The sequence below is a fragment of the Dendrobates tinctorius genome, unplaced genomic scaffold, assembly GCF_039654945.1.
Source record: "Dendrobates tinctorius isolate UK_male_01 unplaced genomic scaffold, ASM3965494v1 ptg000028l, whole genome shotgun sequence".
Taxonomy (NCBI): Eukaryota; Metazoa; Chordata; class Amphibia; order Anura; family Dendrobatidae; genus Dendrobates; species Dendrobates tinctorius.
The window spans coordinates 21379219-21397177 of record NW_027361696.1 but is presented as its reverse complement, the minus strand read 5'-3'; the positions used below and the strand labels follow the sequence as shown (position 1 = coordinate 21397177).

Sequence of the window (17959 nt, the reverse complement as noted above, 5' to 3'; positions counted from 1 at the left end):
TTGTTGGTTCAGGGGAGAGCAGTCCATTGAAAGGAACCGTCGCCCCCTTCATTCCGTTAATTGAAAAACAAAAATTTACAGAAAATTCAAAAATAAAAACGGTGGGGTCTGAAACCAGACCCAAGTGCCTCCTACAGACTCTAAGCAAGAACTGGGGAATTCCCAGCCAGCGAGAGGGTGTATACTGCAGGGGAGGAGTTATCTTTTTTCTGTGTTTACTTAGTGTCCTCCTAGTGGCAAGAGGCATAACACCCACAGTCTGTGTCCCCCAACGAGGCATAGGCGAAATACTCAATGCTGCTTTTTTTTTTTTTTTACATTGGAACTTTCAGTTCCTAATCTCCCACTTAGGTGATTGTTATGTAAACGACTGTACGTGAGGAAACCCCCGGGTGCAGCCCTTACCAGTTCCACGTTCTTCTGCTTGTCTATCTTGAAGAGTTGTATCTTGGCCTTTTCCAGGAGGCTGATGACCTTCTTGTCGGTGCCAGAGAGGCTAATTTCGTTGGGTGGGAAAGTGGCGGCGTTTTCCCGAGACCCCACACCGGACGTCAGATGGGCCTTCACCACCACCTTGCGCCCTGCGGCCTGGGCATTGTGCAGAGTCATGGCTCCAATCTCCAGGGCTTTGCTGGATGCATCCAGTGGGTCATTCTGCTGCAGGTTGCCGCTCGGCTTCTCCGATTTCAAACTTGAGGCATCTACAGCTTCGGTCTTGTCCAGGTTCACCACCATGTTGCCAGAAAGGGAATCCACAAACAGAGGGAAAGCCAAATGGTTCGCTCTCCTCCCCGAAGACTGCAAATCACTAGGTTTAGTCAGAGCCGACACCAGGACTTCTGGAGAAGAGGTGACTGCGGTAGTGGAACTGTGGTCGCTCTGCTGCAGGCGGCTCGTGGTGGCCTCCGTGTCTTGGAGGGAGACAGACTGGTAAATCTTCAGGTGCGCGGCGCTGGGTGTAAACTGAGGAGCGCGGAGGAGAGGAGAACGCTTGGCAGACTCTACTTTGGGAGGAACGCTGGATGAAGGAGGGGAAGACGTTGAAGCGGGCGTGCTGGTCTTTAAGGGGTCCTCGGGAGAGGTTGAAGATTGCAGACGAAAGAGAGGTTGAGTAGATAACGGCGCCTCCTGAAGCTCCGAGACGTTGGACGACCGCCAGCAAAATGTTGGCGCTCGGAGGATATTTTTGCGAACGCTTTCAGAAGGAGCGGCGGAAGTCGAGGAGACGATCTGGGGGCAGTCAGTGTTGGGCAACGTTGGAGGTAGAGAGTTCAGGTGGTCGTCTTCGTTAAAAAGACTAAACCGAGGGTCAGAAGGAGGAAGATGAGTGTCGGAGAGCACCTGCTTCTCCAGCTCAGCCATGGTGAGGAGCGGCTTGGACTGGACCTTCTTAGTTGGGTTCTCAGCAGCCGGTGGCTCCGAATCGTCTATGAATCTGCGAGGCATTTTAATGACGCGGGAAGGTCTGCCGCTCGCTGCCGGCTTGAGGAAGCCCCCGTCGTCATTAGTGGGGGTCTCAACTTTGGCAGGAGATTCTGGTTTAGACTCGACCTTGGCCTCTGCTTGCATCATCTTAATCATAAGCCTTCGCTGAGCCATGCGCTCCGCCTTCAGTGCTCGCTTCAACTTTTCCTTCTGACTTCGCAGAATCTTAATCTTTAATATTGGGAGAGGCGGCTCAGATTTGTCACCTAAACTGCTCTGTTCGTTCCGTGGGGCTGCAATCAGAGTCGACTCCATCGCTGATGACTCTGGAGGAGTCTCTTCAGCCTCCAATTCAGGACCTTTCTCCTTGGACTTGGTAATCTCTTCCTTATCGTTGGCAGCTTTGTCTTCTTCATGGCCTGAGGTTTCTGTGCCATCTTGGCCATCGTTCTTTGATTGATCAGTGGTTTCTTCCCTTGTAGGTGCGGTTTCTTCTGCAGAGGACAAAGAAGACTGCTTACAGTCAGTTGTTAGAGAATCAGTGTCGATCAGTAGTTTCTCTTGTTCTTCCTCCTTACTGTCGTCTTCATACGTTGGCGTTTCTACCTTGGCTTCTTCCGATTGCCTTTCCTGTCGACAACTTCCGCGCAGCTTCCACTTCACCTTGGGGACTTCACGGCTCCTCAGTCTTCTCCGTTTTGTTACCTCTTTGGCCTCTGGTGCCCCTTCGGACCTCTGTTCTCTGACCTTTCCTCTCTTGGATTTACAAGTTACCTGGCTTCTTGGTTCTCCTGAACTGGTGACAACGGGTGCAGATGTCTCATCCAGAGTCTTCCAAGTGGAGGAAATCGACGTCTTCATATTGGCATCTGCCGGATCTGAGGAGCAACCTTCAGGGGGTTCGGTGCTATTACTCTCCCCAGCAGATGCATCGGGGAATCTGTCTACTTCTTTGACGCTTGCTTTACATGGACGTGGTGCCGTCTGAGTCCGGTGTCTAGATCCGGTCTGCTTTCCGTTGCTCTTCCGACACCTGTTGTGGACAGGAGGAACAGTGGAGCAATCTGGTGGCTTAGTGAGATCATTGGGATGTGGATTTCTTTCAGGGGAGAAGAAAATGCAGGGAGCTAAAGAGGAAACACTATGACTGACGGGGGATTTGGGGGTCTCCTTCGCAGAACACAGTATAGTAGGAGAATTCAGACTATACAGAGAGGGGTCCAGTTGTGTCAGATGCACCCGTACGATCTTCTCGGGCGTGAAACTCTTCTTAATATTGTGCAGTGCCAGGCTGGTGTGCTGCCTGACCGGCGTTGTGGGGCCCTCTCGCGTCACACATGGTGCAGGGGGACTGGCAGGACTCGCTGGCGTGGAGCAAGACTTCACAGATGGAGCACAGTGGGACAAGGATTTAGATCTTGGACCTAAAAGAGAAAAAAAATAAATGTAATGAATTATCCTAATTGTTTGCAAAAATGTCAGCTGTAACCCCTTCCCGAAATCTGCAGGAGCACAGAGAGATCTCAGACGTGACCACAGCTGGCTCCGATTGCTGCAGCGAGCCTGGAGGTTCTTAGCTCATAGACAGGGAAGAGACCCAGGCAATGGCCAATGGGAAAGGGTATGCAAATTCGCTTCCCACCAAACGTCTCCAGCGCCACCTACTGGTGGGAGATCGTACATCAATGTCTGACCCACAGAGGAGCCATGAGCACAGGTGTTCTGGGGTCCCATCCCCTTTTCAGGACAGAACAGGGGACTGGCTGACACTAAATCAGCCTCTCCTCAGCCGGAAATGGCTGATAACAGGGAACACTAGTGGGCCGAGCTTTAGTAATTCGAGGGGTCTCTTTACCTTTATTTGAGCGCAGGGCAAGGCGCAGAGCACTCTGCTTGAACTCCTCCTCGCTGAACCCCTCAAACTCCCCCTGAAAAAGACAAAATAAAAATTTGATTAGAGGCCTCAAGACTCTATATGAGAAGTCCCCTTTCCCACACCATCATCACAGGGGGCTGCACCCCCTCCCCACCCCAGGAGGCCACACCCCCTCCCATCATCATAGTCGGCTGCATCCCCCCTCCTCACCACCCCATCACAGGGGGCTGCCTGTAACGGACCTTCAGCTGCAAGATGCACAGACACTATACAGGTTGTTTGACCCTGAACACAACCATTCACTAACAGCAAGCAGAAGTCTCGGAAACTGTGAAGGAAAATCTGCCTTCTCTTGACAATTTTCAGACCCCCATAGATCCTGCATGATGTGGCCGCCACTCTGGTGCCAGGACCCCACTCTCCCTGTGGCGGTATAGTCGTGCAAAAAGACTAAAGGGGGACTTAGCGCCAAATCAGATTTCATTTTCGGAACCAGTGGTGGTGTATGAGGCCGGACCCGGATAGATGACTATCAAAGTACATAACGGGAACATTCCACTACGAACAGAAGCCCCCCTAAAGTGAACGCCGTCTACAGTGGGATCAGTCAGGACAATGATCAGATATAATCCTCCCGGCATGTGACCAACTATTGAGCCTTTACTCCTTAATGTCTATGGACGTGCACAGTCCGTCATGGCAGGAGGTAACTTCCCACACCATGACGGACTCTGCACGTCCTGCCTTTGAACTGTCACTGCGTGTAAACACTCAGTTTCAGTTCAGAGAGGCACAGCAAGGGGGGCAGGGACCCTTGCACTCGGTCCCTGCACTCACAGCGCTGTGAATGACTGACCAGTCTGACAGACCAAACAGCAGCGATGAGGAGAGGCTGAAATTTGAGCTTCTCCTTGCCCGATCAGTGTAGGAGCTCAGCGCTGCAGTGGCTGAGCCTCCTGCACTGACAGCTAGGAGCGGAGCCCCCACCGCCCCTGGCTGTTAACCCCCTCACCGCTGCAATCGAGCGTGATCGCAGCGTTCAGAGGGGAAAGCAGAGGGTAGGGGGCTCCCTCTGATTCAGGTCGGCATCCCCGCGATGTAATCTCGGGGCCCGACCTGTGCCATGATGACCCGGAGGTGTCATGACAACCTCCGGGTCATTTACCTACGGAAAGCTGGTGAGATCATGCTCACAGCAAGGTGTCACCAGCTTTCAGCATTGGTATAATGCATTACAATGCTGGAGCATTGCAATGTATTATACCTAAAGTCAAAGCGAAAGTGAAAGTCCCATAAAGGGACAAGGTAAAAAAAAAAAAAAAACAAACAAAAAAAAAAAACATTTTTTTTTAAAAAATATGTAGAAAAAAAAAAAAATTAAAAAATAATTTTAAAAAATCCCTAAAAAAATCCCCTAAAAAATAAAAATAAACAAAACCACACGTTTGATATTGTCACGTCCGTAAAAATTCCATCTATAGAAGTGCCACCCTAGTTAACCCCTTCAGTGAACGCCACAAAAAAAAAAGTAAGCAAATTATACTTTTTCCAAGCGGTATCATACTGCTTGGAAAAAGTGCAATAACACGCGATCAAAAAAACGGATATAAATAAACATGGTACCGCTGAAAACGTCATCTTGTCCCGCAAAAAACGAGCCTCCAAACAGCATCATCAGCGAAAAAATAAAAAAAAGTTATAGCTCGCAGAATAAAGTGATGCAAAAATATTTTTTCTATCAAAGTTTTTATTGTGTAAAAAACACCAAAACATAAAAAAATGATATAAATGAGGTATCACTGTGATCGTAGTGACCCGAAGAATAAAGCTGCCATACAAATTTTACCACACGCGGAACAGAGGGAGAAAAAAAAAAAAAAAAAAAAAGCATTCCTCAATAGCTGGTTTTTGTTCAATCAAAAAATGAACAGAAAAATCAAAATAGAAAGCGATCAAAAATCGTTGTGTGCCCGAAAATGGTACCAATAAAAACGTCAGCTCTTGCCACAAAAATCAAGCCCACATATGACTCTGTCGGCCAAAATATGGAAAAATTATAGCTCATTAAAGATTTTTGTGGAAAAAAAATATGATTTTTTAATTTTCACAGCTCTGCGTTATAAACTTCTGTGAAGCACTTGGGGGTTCAAAGTGCTCACTATGCATCTAGATAAGTTCCATGGGGGTCTAGTTTCCTAAACGGGGTCACTTGTGGGGGTTTCCTTCTGTTTTGGCACATCAGGGGCTCTGCAAACGCAACATGATGCCCGTAGAACATTCCATCAAAGTCTGAATTCCAAAACGGCGCTCCTTCCCTTCTGAGCTCAGCCATGTGCCCAAACAGTGGATCCACCACACATATGGGGTATCAGCGTACTCAGGAAAAACTGCACCACAACTGTCTGTTGGGGTCCTATTTTTCTTGCTACCCTTGGGAAAATAAAAATTTGGGGGCAAAATGATCAATTTTGTGGAAAAAAAGATTTTTTTATTTTCACGGCTCTACGTTATAAACTTCTGTGAAGCACTTGGGGGTTCAAAGTGCTCAACACACATCTAGATAAGCTCCTTGGGGGGTCTAGTTTCCAAAATGGTGTCACTTGAGGGGGGTTTCCACTGTTTAGGCACATCAGGGGCTCTCCAAATGCGACATGACGTCCGCTGTCGATCCCAGCCAATTTGACATTCAAAATCTCAAATGATGTTCCTTCCCTTCTGAGCACTGTCGTGCGCCTAAAGATTGGTCTTCCTCCACACATGGGGTATCGGTGTGCTCAGGAGAAATTACACAACAAATATTGTGATTCATTTTCTCCTGATACCCTTGACAAAGTAAAAAAAAATTGTGTCCAAATAAAAAATTAAATGTTCATTTTTTCCTTCCACATTACTTCAATTCTTGTGAAGTACCTAAACGGTTAATAAACTTCTTGAATGTGGTTTTGAACACTTTGAGGGGTGCAGTTTTTAGAACGGTGTCACTTTTGGGTATTTTCTGTTATACTGACCCCCCCAAACTCACTTCAAATGTGAGGTGATCCCTAAAAAAATGGTTTTGTAAATTTTGTTGGAAAAATTAGAAATCGCTGGTCATTTTTTAACCCTTATAACTTCCTAAGAAAAAAAAAATTTGGTTCCAAAATTGTGCTGATGTAAAGTAGACATGTGGGAAATGTTATTTATTAACTATTTTCTTGTGACATATCTCTCTGATGTAAGGGCATAAAAATTGAAAGTATGAAAATTGCAAAATTTTTGCCATATTTCCATTTTTTCATAAATAAACGCAAGTTATATCGTAGAAATTTTACCACTAACATTAAGTACAATATGTCACGAAAAAACAAAGTCAGAATCAGCGGGATTTGTTGAAGCGTTCCAGAGTTATAACCACATAAAGTGACAGTAGTCCGATTTTAAAATTAAGGCCTGGTCTTTAACCTACAAAATGGCTTGGTCGTTAAGGGGTTAAAGGGGCAATGCACATTAATAAACAGGCCCCAGGAGAGGATCATTATTTCATGGACCCTTTTACACGGGATGAAGCTCCATTCTAGAACAACCCACAGTGAGGAAAACTCAATATAGTGGCCCGATTCACTGTGGCAGCGATCTCTTTTATGAGATCTTATTCAATGCTGAACAGATTTAACACCTTTAAGGCCGACTATGGTCATTAATATCATCCCAGACTCCATATGTGTAGAGGAAACCCTGACCCCCACTGCCATCCTATGCTGTGGTGACATCATAGGGGACCTGTACAGTCAATCCTGAGAACCTAGAAAGACCCCCAGGGCTTCTCTGCACAATAAAAAAAACAAACCAAAAAAAAAACACAAAAGCACATTCTATAAAACTCTGAAATCCCAAAATGTAAAATTACCCAAATGGTGGACACCCATAAAGAAAAAATGTCATTAAAATGTAATTTTTCAATCGCCGCATGCGTCAAAAAAAATAAGACGCAGTCAAAACACTAAGTACAAAATGCAAATAAATCAATAAAAATGGCTTCAATCTGTTAAAATAACAAGAAAAAAAATAAACAAATAAAGAAACAAAAAATAAAATCAAGAAAAAAAAAAAAAAAATGGAGCTTGGTATGAGTGGATTTCTTTTGCAGGCACAGAATAAAGGCAAATTCCCAAACAGTAAGGCTGTGTGCACACTAGGGTGACCGCAAAAAATCGATGTCGGAATTTTGTCCGTCTGGACCCCACAAAACGATTCCCCTTTCCAGATATTGAGATAGCCAAAATTTGAGCTCGATCAAACGACGTTAACCCGTGCCGCTCGTCGCTCAAAGTTTGAAAAAATCCAAATTGAGGTATTTTAAGATTTAGGTATTTTGCATAGTCTGTTAGACTATAAAGAATGTGACAACAACATTGCAGAAATAGCCCTGACCACATTTTCGAACCATTTGTGGTATTTGAATGCAGAGTTGGAGGGATTATCGTTTTTTGATCCCATAAAAATAAAATAAAATAAAAATAAGCGTCCTAGTCATTTCTATGCATTGTGCACATTGATGCGTTTTTTACCGCAAAAAAAACACATCGTGGTAAAAACCGCAGCATGCTAATTAATTTTGCCGATTTTTCCGTGGTTTTGGCTTCTTCCATGCGTTTTGAAACCGCTGCGGAAAAAAACGCATCAAAAACCGCGCAAAAACCGCCGCGGAAAAATAGGTGCGGTTTCTGGGAAGGGAGTCAGGTTTTCAAGCAGAAATTTTCTGCTGCGTGTGCACTTAGCCTAAAGATGCACGATTATCCTGTCCTGGAGAATTCACTGAGTGACAGACATTGGTAAAATAATGTAGAAAAGTATTTTTTAGGCTTTTTTGACACTGCAAAAAAAATTAAGCATTGTGTAATGTGGGTAAAACAGTCTCAAAAATCCAATTTCTCCTGCAAAAAGAAAGAACTAAAAAAACTATTAAAAAATTTAGAAGTTCTACAACTAGTTCTGCTCATCCTGGCCTTCTGGTTCATGCAGGGAAGGCTAGAACTACAGACTGCGGGGTTTATCAGCGCACGGTCACGGCGGCCATCACTGGGCGTCATCCTGTACCAGCCATAATGAAGATCAAGATAACTTAATAGAACGCGAGAAATGTCACATCGAAGGATGACTAAACACAAGAGCATAAAGACAACTCCCATCATCTGCAATCTACAGGGATCACAGACAAAAACATCATCATTCGAACTACAGAACCAACAGGGGAAGAAGGGTACAAATCAGCAGAGTAAACCAACCTTTACATATCCAGTAACCAAGAACACTGACCGGACACAAAGCACAAAACTCATCAAAAACAGATTATACCAAAGATAAATACATAGCCTGCATTATACCCCAGAGCTGCACTCACTATTCTGCTGGTGCACTGTGTACATACATTACATTACTGGTCCTGAGTTACATCCTGTATTATACCCCAGAGCTGCACTCACTATGTACATACATTACTGATCATGTGATACACCCTGTATTATACCCCAGAGCTTCACTCCCTATCCTGCTGGTGCAGTCACTGTGTACATACATTACTGATCCTGACTTACATCCTGTATTATTCCTCCAGAGCTGCACTCACTATTCTGCTGGTGCAGTCACTGTGTACATACATTACATTACTGATTCTGAGTTCCATCCTGTATTATACTCCAGAGCTGCACTCACTATTCTGCTGGTGCAGTCACTGTGTACATACATTAGTGATCATGTGATAAATCCTGTATTATACCCCAGAGCTGCACTCACTATTCTGCTGGTGCAGTCACTGTGTACATACATTACATTACTGATTCTGAGTTCCATCCTGTATTATACTCCAGAGCTGCACTCACTATTCTGCTGGTGCAGTCACTGTGTACATACATTACTGATCCTGAGTTCCATCCTGTATTATACTCCAGAGCTGCACTCACTATTCTGCTGGTGCAGTCACTGTGTACATACATTAGTGATCATCTGATAAATCCTGTATTATACCCCAGAGCTGCACTCACTATTCTGCTGGTGCAGTCACTGTATACATACATTACTGATCCTGAGTTACATGCTGTATTATACTCCAGAGCTGCACTCACTATTCTGCTGGTGCAGTCACTATGTATATACATTACTGATCCTGAGTTACATCATGTATTATACTCCAGAGCTGCACTCACTATTCTGCTGGTGCAGTCACTGTGTACATACATTACTGATCCTGAGATACCTCCTGTATTATACCCCAGAGCTGCACTCACTGTGTACATAATTATTTCTATAGTGACTTTACTAAGAGAATAGTGAGTGCAGCTCTGGAGTACAAAATGACATCATCAGGCACTACATAAAATATTAGGAGCTTTTCCCACCACTGATTATGCTAACATACAGATAACACATCAATAACTGATTGGATACCTCCCTACAGACTAGTAACATCGCGCAAAAAAAAGCTTCTCCCCAAGTCTTAGGCTATGTGCACACGCTGCAGTTTCTGCTGCGGTGTACAGTAACATAATATACTATGGGAAATGGAAACTGCAGTGCAGACGGTGCAGATTTTTCTGCGCGGATTTGCTGCGGTTTCTAATCCCCAGAAATTGACATGTCAATTCTTTCTGTGGATTCCGCTGCGGTTTGCCATCTCCTCTATTGTAGAGGTGATAAACCGCAGGGCAAACCTGCAGGCTAATCTGCAGGTAAACCACAGGTCTTTTGACCTGCGGATTTTTCAAAATCCGCAGCAGAATCCGCAGCGTGTGCACACACCCTTAAACGTCTCATAACAGAGCAGTAGAAAGCAGACAGTAGCCCTATGGTTAAGTGGCTGAAAGAGGGGGGCAGTGGCCGATAACATTGGGGGGCCCGCAGGCGACAGTGGGCGAATAACGGGAGTGGGGATGCAGACGACGAGAGCGGGCGATAACGGGGGTGGGGATGCGGCAGACGACGAGAGCGGGCGATAACGGGGGTGGGGATGCGGCAGACGACGAGAGCGGGCGATAACGGGGGTGGGGATGCGGCAGACGACGAGAGCGGGCGATAACGGGGGTGGGGATGCGGCAGACGACGAGAGCGGGCGATAACGGGAGTGGGGATGCGGCAGACGACGAGAGCGGGCGATAACGGGAGTGGGGATGCGGCAGACGACGAGAGCGGGCGATAACGGGAGTGGGGATGCGGCAGACGACGAGAGCGGGCGATAACGGGAGTGGGGATGCGGCAGACGACGAGAGCGGGCGATAACGGGAGTGGGGATGCGGCAGACGACGAGAGCGGGCGATAACGGGAGTGGGGATGCGGCAGACGACGAGAGCGGGCGATAACGGGAGTGGGGATGCGGCAGACGACGAGAGCGGGCGATAACGGGAGTGGGGATGCGGCAGACGACGAGAGCGGGCGATAACGGGAGTGGGGATGCGGCAGACGACGAGAGCGGGCGATAACGGGAGTGGGGATGCGGCAGACGACGAGAGCGGGCGATAACGGGAGTGGGGATGCGGCAGACGACGAGAGCGGGCGATAACGGGAGTGGGGATGCGGCAGACGACGAGAGCGGGCGATAACGGGAGTGGGGATGCGGCAGACGACGAGAGCGGGCGATAACGGGAGTGGGGATGCGGCAGACGACGAGAGCGGGCGATAACGGGAGTGGGGATGCGGCAGACGACGAGAGCGGGCGATAACGGGAGTGGGGATGCGGCAGACGACGAGAGCGGGCGATAACGGGAGTGGGGATGCGGCAGACGACGAGAGCGGGCGATAACGGGAGTGGGGATGCGGCAGACGACGAGAGCGGGCGATAACGGGAGTGGGGATGCGGCAGACGACGAGAGCGGGCGATAACGGGAGTGGGGATGCGGCAGACGACGAGAGCGGGCGATAACGGGAGTGGGGATGCGGCAGACGACGAGAGCGGGCGATAACGGGAGTGGGGATGCGGCAGACGACGAGAGCGGGCGATAACGGGAGTGGGGATGCGGCAGACGACGAGAGCGGGCGATAACGGGAGTGGGGATGCGGCAGACGACGAGAGCGGGCGATAACGGGAGTGGGGATGCGGCAGACGACGAGAGCGGGCGATAACGGGAGTGGGGATGCGGCAGACGACGAGAGCGGGCGATAACGGGAGTGGGGATGCGGCAGACGACGAGAGCGGGCGATAACGGGAGTGGGGATGCGGCAGACGACGAGAGCGGGCGATAACGGGAGTGGGGATGCGGCAGACGACGAGAGCGGGCGATAACGGGAGTGGGGATGCGGCAGACGACGAGAGCGGGCGATAACGGGAGTGGGGATGCGGCAGACGACGAGAGCGGGCGATAACGGGAGTGGGGATGCGGCAGACGACGAGAGCGGGCGATAACGGGAGTGGGGATGCGGCAGACGACGAGAGCGGGCGATAACGGGAGTGGGGATGCGGCAGACGACGAGAGCGGGCGATAACGGGAGTGGGGATGCGGCAGACGACGAGAGCGGGCGATAACGGGAGTGGGGATGCGGCAGACGACGAGAGCGGGCGATAACGGGAGTGGGGATGCGGCAGACGACGAGAGCGGGCGATAACGGGAGTGGGGATGCGGCAGACGACGAGAGCGGGCGATAACGGGAGTGGGGATGCGGCAGACGACGAGAGCGGGCGATAACGGGAGTGGGGATGCGGCAGACGACGAGAGCGGGCGATAACGGGAGTGGGGATGCGGCAGACGACGAGAGCGGGCGATAACGGGAGTGGGGATGCGGCAGACGACGAGAGCGGGCGATAACGGGAGTGGGGATGCGGCAGACGACGAGAGCGGGCGATAACGGGAGTGGGGATGCGGCAGACGACGAGAGCGGGCGATAACGGGAGTGGGGATGCGGCAGACGACGAGAGCGGGCGATAACGGGAGTGGGGATGCGGCAGACGACGAGAGCGGGCGATAACGGGAGTGGGGATGCGGCAGACGACGAGAGCGGGCGATAACGGGAGTGGGGATGCGGCAGACGACGAGAGCGGGCGATAACGGGAGTGGGGATGCGGCAGACGACGAGAGCGGGCGATAACGGGAGTGGGGATGCGGCAGACGACGAGAGCGGGCGATAACGGGAGTGGGGATGCGGCAGACGACGAGAGCGGGCGATAACGGGAGTGGGGATGCGGCAGACGACGAGAGCGGGCGATAACGGGAGTGGGGATGCAGACGACGAAAGCGGGCGATAACGGGAGTGGGGATGCAGACGACGAAAGCGGGCGATAACGGGAATGGGGATGCAGACGACGACAGCGGGCGATAACGGGAGTGGGGATGCAGACGACGACAGCGGGCGATAACGGGAGTGGGGATGCAGACGACGACAGCGGGCGATAACGGGAGTGGGGATGCAGACGACGACAGCGGGCGATAACAGGGGGGGATGCAGACGACGACAGCGGGCGATAACAGGGGGGGGATGCAGACGACGACAGCGGGCGATAACAGGGGGGGATGCAGACGACAGCGGGCGATAACAGGGGGGGATGCAGACGACAGCGGGCGATAACAGGGGGGGATGCAGACGACAGCGGGCGATAACAGGGGGGGATGCAGACGACAGTGGGCGATAACAGGGGGGGATGCAGACGACAGTGGGCGATAACAGGGGGGGATGCAGACGACAGTGGGCGATAACAGGGGGGGATGCAGACGACAGTGGGCGATAACAGGGGGGGATGCAGACGACAGTGGGCGATAACAGGGGGGGATGCAGACGACAGTGGGCGATAACAGGGGGGGATGCAGACGACAGTGGGCGATAACAGGGGGGGATGCAGACGACAGTGGGCGATAACAGGGGGGGATGCAGACGACAGTGGGCGATAACAGGGGGGGATGCAGACGACAGTGGGCGATAACAGGGGGGGATGCAGACGACAGTGGGCGATAACAGGGGGGGATGCAGACGACAGTGGGCGATAACAGGGGGGGATGCAGACGACAGTGGGCGATAACAGGGGGGGATGCAGACGACAGTGGGCGATAACAGGGGGGGATGCAGACGACAGTGGGCGATAACGGGGGGATGCAGACGACAGTGGGCGATAACAGGGGGGGATGCAGACGACAGTGGGTGGTGGATTCCGCTGCGGTTTGCCATCTCCTCTATTGTAGAGGTGATAAACCGCAGGGCAAACCTGCAGGCTAATCTGCAGGTAAACCACAGGTCTTTTGACCTGCGGATTTTTCAAATTCCGCGCGGATCAATCCGCAGCAGAATCCGCAGCGTGTGCACACACCCTTAAACGTCTCATAACAGAGCAGTAGAAAGCAGACAGTAGCCCTATGGTTAAGTGGCTGAAAGAGGGGGGCAGTGGCCGATAACATTAGGGGGCCCGCAGGCGACAGTGGGCGAATAACGGGAGTGGGGATGCAGACAACGACAGCGGGGATGCAGACGACGACAGCGGGCGATAACGGGAGTGGGGATGCAGACGACGACAGCGGGCGATAACGGGAGTGGGGATGCAGACGACGACAGCGGGCGATAACGGGAGTGGGGATGCAGACGACGACAGCGGGCGATAACGGGAGTGGGGATGCAGACGACGACAGCGGGCGATAACGGGAGTGGGGATGCAGACGACGACAGCGGGCGATAACGGGAGTGGGGATGCAGACGACGACAGCGGGCGATAACGGGAGTGGGGATGCAGACGACGACAGCGGGCGATAACGGGAGTGGGGATGCAGACGACAGCGGGCGATAACAGGGGGGGGATGCAGACGACAGCGGGCGATAACAGGGGGGGATGCAGACGACAGCGGGCGATAACAGGGGGGGGATGCAGACGACAGCGGGCGATAACAGGGGGGGATGCAGACGACAGCGGGCGATAACAGGGGGGGATGCAGACGACAGCGGGCGATAACAGGGGGGGGATGCAGACGACAGCGGGCGATAACAGGGGGGGATGCAGACGACAGCGGGCGATAACAGGGGGGATGCAGACGACAGCGGGCGATAACAGGGGGGGGATGCAGACGACAGCGGGCGATAACAGGGGGGGGATGCAGACGACAGCGGGCGATAACAGGGGGGGATGCAGACGACAGCGGGCGATAACAGGGGGGGATGCAGACGACAGCGGGCGATAACAGGGGGGGGATGCAGACGACAGCGGGCGATAACAGGGGGGGGATGCAGACGACAGCGGGCGATAACAGGGGGGGGATGCAGACGACAGCGGGCGATAACAGGGGGGGATGCAGACGACAGCGGGCGATAACAGGGGGGGATGCAGACGACAGCGGGCGATAACAGGGGGGGATGCAGACGACAGCGGGCGATAACAGGGGGGGGGATGCAGACGACAGCGGGCGATAACAGGGGGGGATGCAGACGACAGCGGGCGATAACAGGGGGGGGATGCAGACGACAGCGGGCGATAACAGGGGGGGGATGCAGACGACAGCGGGCGATAACAGGGGGGGGATGCAGACGACAGCGGGCGATAACAGGGGGGGGATGCAGACGACAGCGGGCGATAACAGGGGGGGGATGCAGACGACAGCGGGCGATAACAGGGGGGGGATGCAGACGACAGCGGGCGATAACAGGGGGGGGATGCAGACGACAGCGGGCGATAACAGGGGGGGGATGCAGACGACAGCGGGCGATAACAGGGGGGGATGCAGACGACAGCGGGCGATAACAGGGGGGGGATGCAGACGACAGCGGGCGATAACAGGGGGGGGATGCAGACGACAGCGGGCGATAACAGGGGGGGATGCAGACGACAGCGGGCGATAACAGGGGGGGATGCAGACGACAGCGGGCGATAACAGGGGGGGATGCAGACGACAGCGGGCGATAACAGGGGGGGATGCAGACGACAGCGGGCGATAACAGGGGGGGGATGCAGACGACAGCGGGCGATAACAGGGGGGGGATGCAGACGACAGCGGGCGATAACAGGGGGGGGATGCAGACGACAGCGGGCGATAACAGGGGGGGGATGCAGACGACAGCGGGCGATAACAGGGGGGGGATGCAGACGACAGCGGGCGATAACAGGGGGGGGATGCAGACGACAGCGGGCGATAACAGGGGGGGGATGCAGACGACAGCGGGCGATAACAGGGGGGGGATGCAGACGACAGTGGGCGATAACAGGGGGGGGATGCAGACGACAGTGGGCGATAACAGGGGGGGGATGCAGACGACAGTGGGCGATAACAGGGGGGGGATGCAGACGACAGTGGGCGATAACAGGGGGGGGATGCAGACGACAGTGGGCGATAACAGGGGGGGGATGCAGACGACAGTGGGCGATAACAGGGGGGGGATGCAGACGACAGTGGGCGATAACAGGGGGGGGATGCAGACGACAGTGGGCGATAACAGGGGGGGGATGCAGACGACAGTGGGCGATAACAGGGGGGGGATGCAGACGACAGTGGGCGATAACAGGGGGGGGATGCAGACGACAGTGGGCGATAACAGGGGGGGGATGCAGACGACAGTGGGCGATAACAGGGGGGGGATGCAGACGACAGTGGGCGATAACAGGGGGGGGATGCAGACGACAGTGGGCGATAACAGGGGGGGGATGCAGACGACAGTGGGCGATAACAGGGGGGGGATGCAGACGACAGTGGGCGATAACAGGGGGGGATGCAGACGACAGTGGGCGATAACAGGGGGGGGATGCAGACGACAGTGGGCGATAACAGGGGGGGGATGCAGACGACAGTGGGCGATAACAGGGGGGGGATGCAGACGACAGTGGGCGATAACAGGGGGGGGATGCAGACGACAGTGGGCGATAACAGGGGGGGGATGCAGACGACAGTGGGCGATAACAGGGGGGGGATGCAGACGACAGTGGGCGATAACAGGGGGGGGATGCAGACGACAGTGGGCGATAACAGGGGGGGATGCAGACGACAGTGGGCGATAACAGGGGGGGGATGCAGACGACAGTGGGCGATAACAGGGGGGGGATGCAGACGACAGTGGGCGATAACAGGGGGGGGATGCAGACGACAGTGGGCGATAACAGGGGGGGATGCAGACGACAGTGGGCGATAACAGGGGGGGGATGCAGACGACAGTGGGCGATAACAGGGGGGGGATGCAGACGACAGTGGGCGATAACAGGGGGGGGATGCAGACGACAGTGGGCGATAACAGGGGGGGGATGCAGACGACAGTGGGCGATAACAGGGGGGGGGATGCAGACGACAGTGGGCGATAACAGGGGGGGGATGCAGACGACAGTGGGCGATAACAGGGGGGGGGATGCAGACGACAGTGGGCGATAACAGGGGGGGATGCAGACGACAGTGGGCGATAACAGGGGGGGGATGCAGACGACAGTGGGCGATAACAGGGGGGGGATGCAGACGACAGTGGGCGATAACAGGGGGGGATGCAGACGACAGTGGGCGATAACAGGGGGGGATGCAGACGACAGTGGGCGATAACGGGGGGGGATGCAGACGACAGTGGGCGATAACGGGGGGGGGATGCAGACGACAGTGGGCGATAACAGGGGGGGATGCAGACGACAGTGGGCGATAACAGGGGGGGATGCAGACGACAGTGGGCGATAACAGGGGGGGGATGCAGACAACAGTGGGCGATAACAGGGGGGGGATGCAGACAACAGTGGGCGATAACAGGGGGGGGATGCAGACAACAGTGGGCGATAACAGGGGGGGATGCAGACAACAGTGGGCGATAACGGGGGGGGATGCAGACGACAGTGGGCGATAACGGGGGGGGATGCAGACGACAGTGGGCGATAACGGGGGGGGATGCAGACGACAGTGGGCGATAACAGGGGGGGATGCAGACGACAGTGGGCGATAACAGGGGGGGATGCAGACGACAGTGGGCGATAACAGGGGGGGGATGCAGACGACAGTGGGCGATAACAGGGGGGGATGCAGACAACAGTGGGCGATAACGGGGGGGGGGGTATGCAGCAGATGACAGTGGGCGTTAACTGGGGGAGATGCAGACGACAGTGGGCAATAACAGGGAGCAGCAGTCTTGAACCGAGGGCTCCGATAACCCATCACATTGGGGTCCCCCCTGTCTGGTCCTCCCCCGCCCCCCGGGCCCGCTGTCTGCACACAGCGGATCAGATACATTGCACAAACAGACACATCGGACATGTTGTATCACCGCCCGACCGCAGCGCTCCTCCCCGGTCCCCGACGCCCACCTCGGCGCTGTCACTGTCCCGGCCGCAGGCCCCCGCCAGGCGCTGCATGTTCAGGTGGAGTTCGAGGATCCGGAGGTGAACGGGGTCTACGATCTCCGCCGCCACTCGCCCAGTGCTGGTAAACGGCACCCGAACTCTGTCCGCCCGGTTCCCGCTCCTTCCCACCCACGGCCGGCCGGGAAAGCGGCCCCGAACCGAGCCCGAGGCTCCGGGACCAGCCGAGGCCGCAGCCGCCATCTTGATCCGCTCTGGGAACTACAATAATAATGCTCACAGCGCCGGCGCCAATGTCTCTGCCGCCTCTAGGCTCGAGGATTCATGGGACATGTAGTCCTGACGAATGGGCTCAGAGCACAGCTCAGTAAGACGGAGAACTGCAGTTCCCAACAAGCACAGCGCTCGAAGTTACGGGGTACGCCTGCAAAGGAGCACAGGGGTTGGCGGGAAATGTAGTCAAGTCC

General features: G+C 53.6%; 1 protein-coding gene across 2 annotated transcripts in view; it reads right to left on the bottom strand.

Annotated features, from left to right (window-relative positions):
* KMT2B (lysine methyltransferase 2B) overlaps window positions 1-17741 on the bottom strand; it is a 41744-nt gene extending 24003 nt beyond the window's left edge. For both annotated transcript variants that reach the window (XM_073570408.1, XM_073570409.1), the window contains exons 1-3: window positions 17499-17741; window positions 3281-3353; window positions 406-2849 (exon numbers count right to left, since the gene is read on the bottom strand). In XM_073570408.1, coding sequence (XP_073426509.1) covers window positions 406-2849; window positions 3281-3353; window positions 17499-17735 — 2754 coding nt within the window. In that variant the 5' untranslated portion in view covers window positions 17736-17741. The remainder of the gene's footprint in view (window positions 1-405; window positions 2850-3280; window positions 3354-17498) is intronic.
* Window positions 17742-17959: the final 218 nt, after the last annotated feature.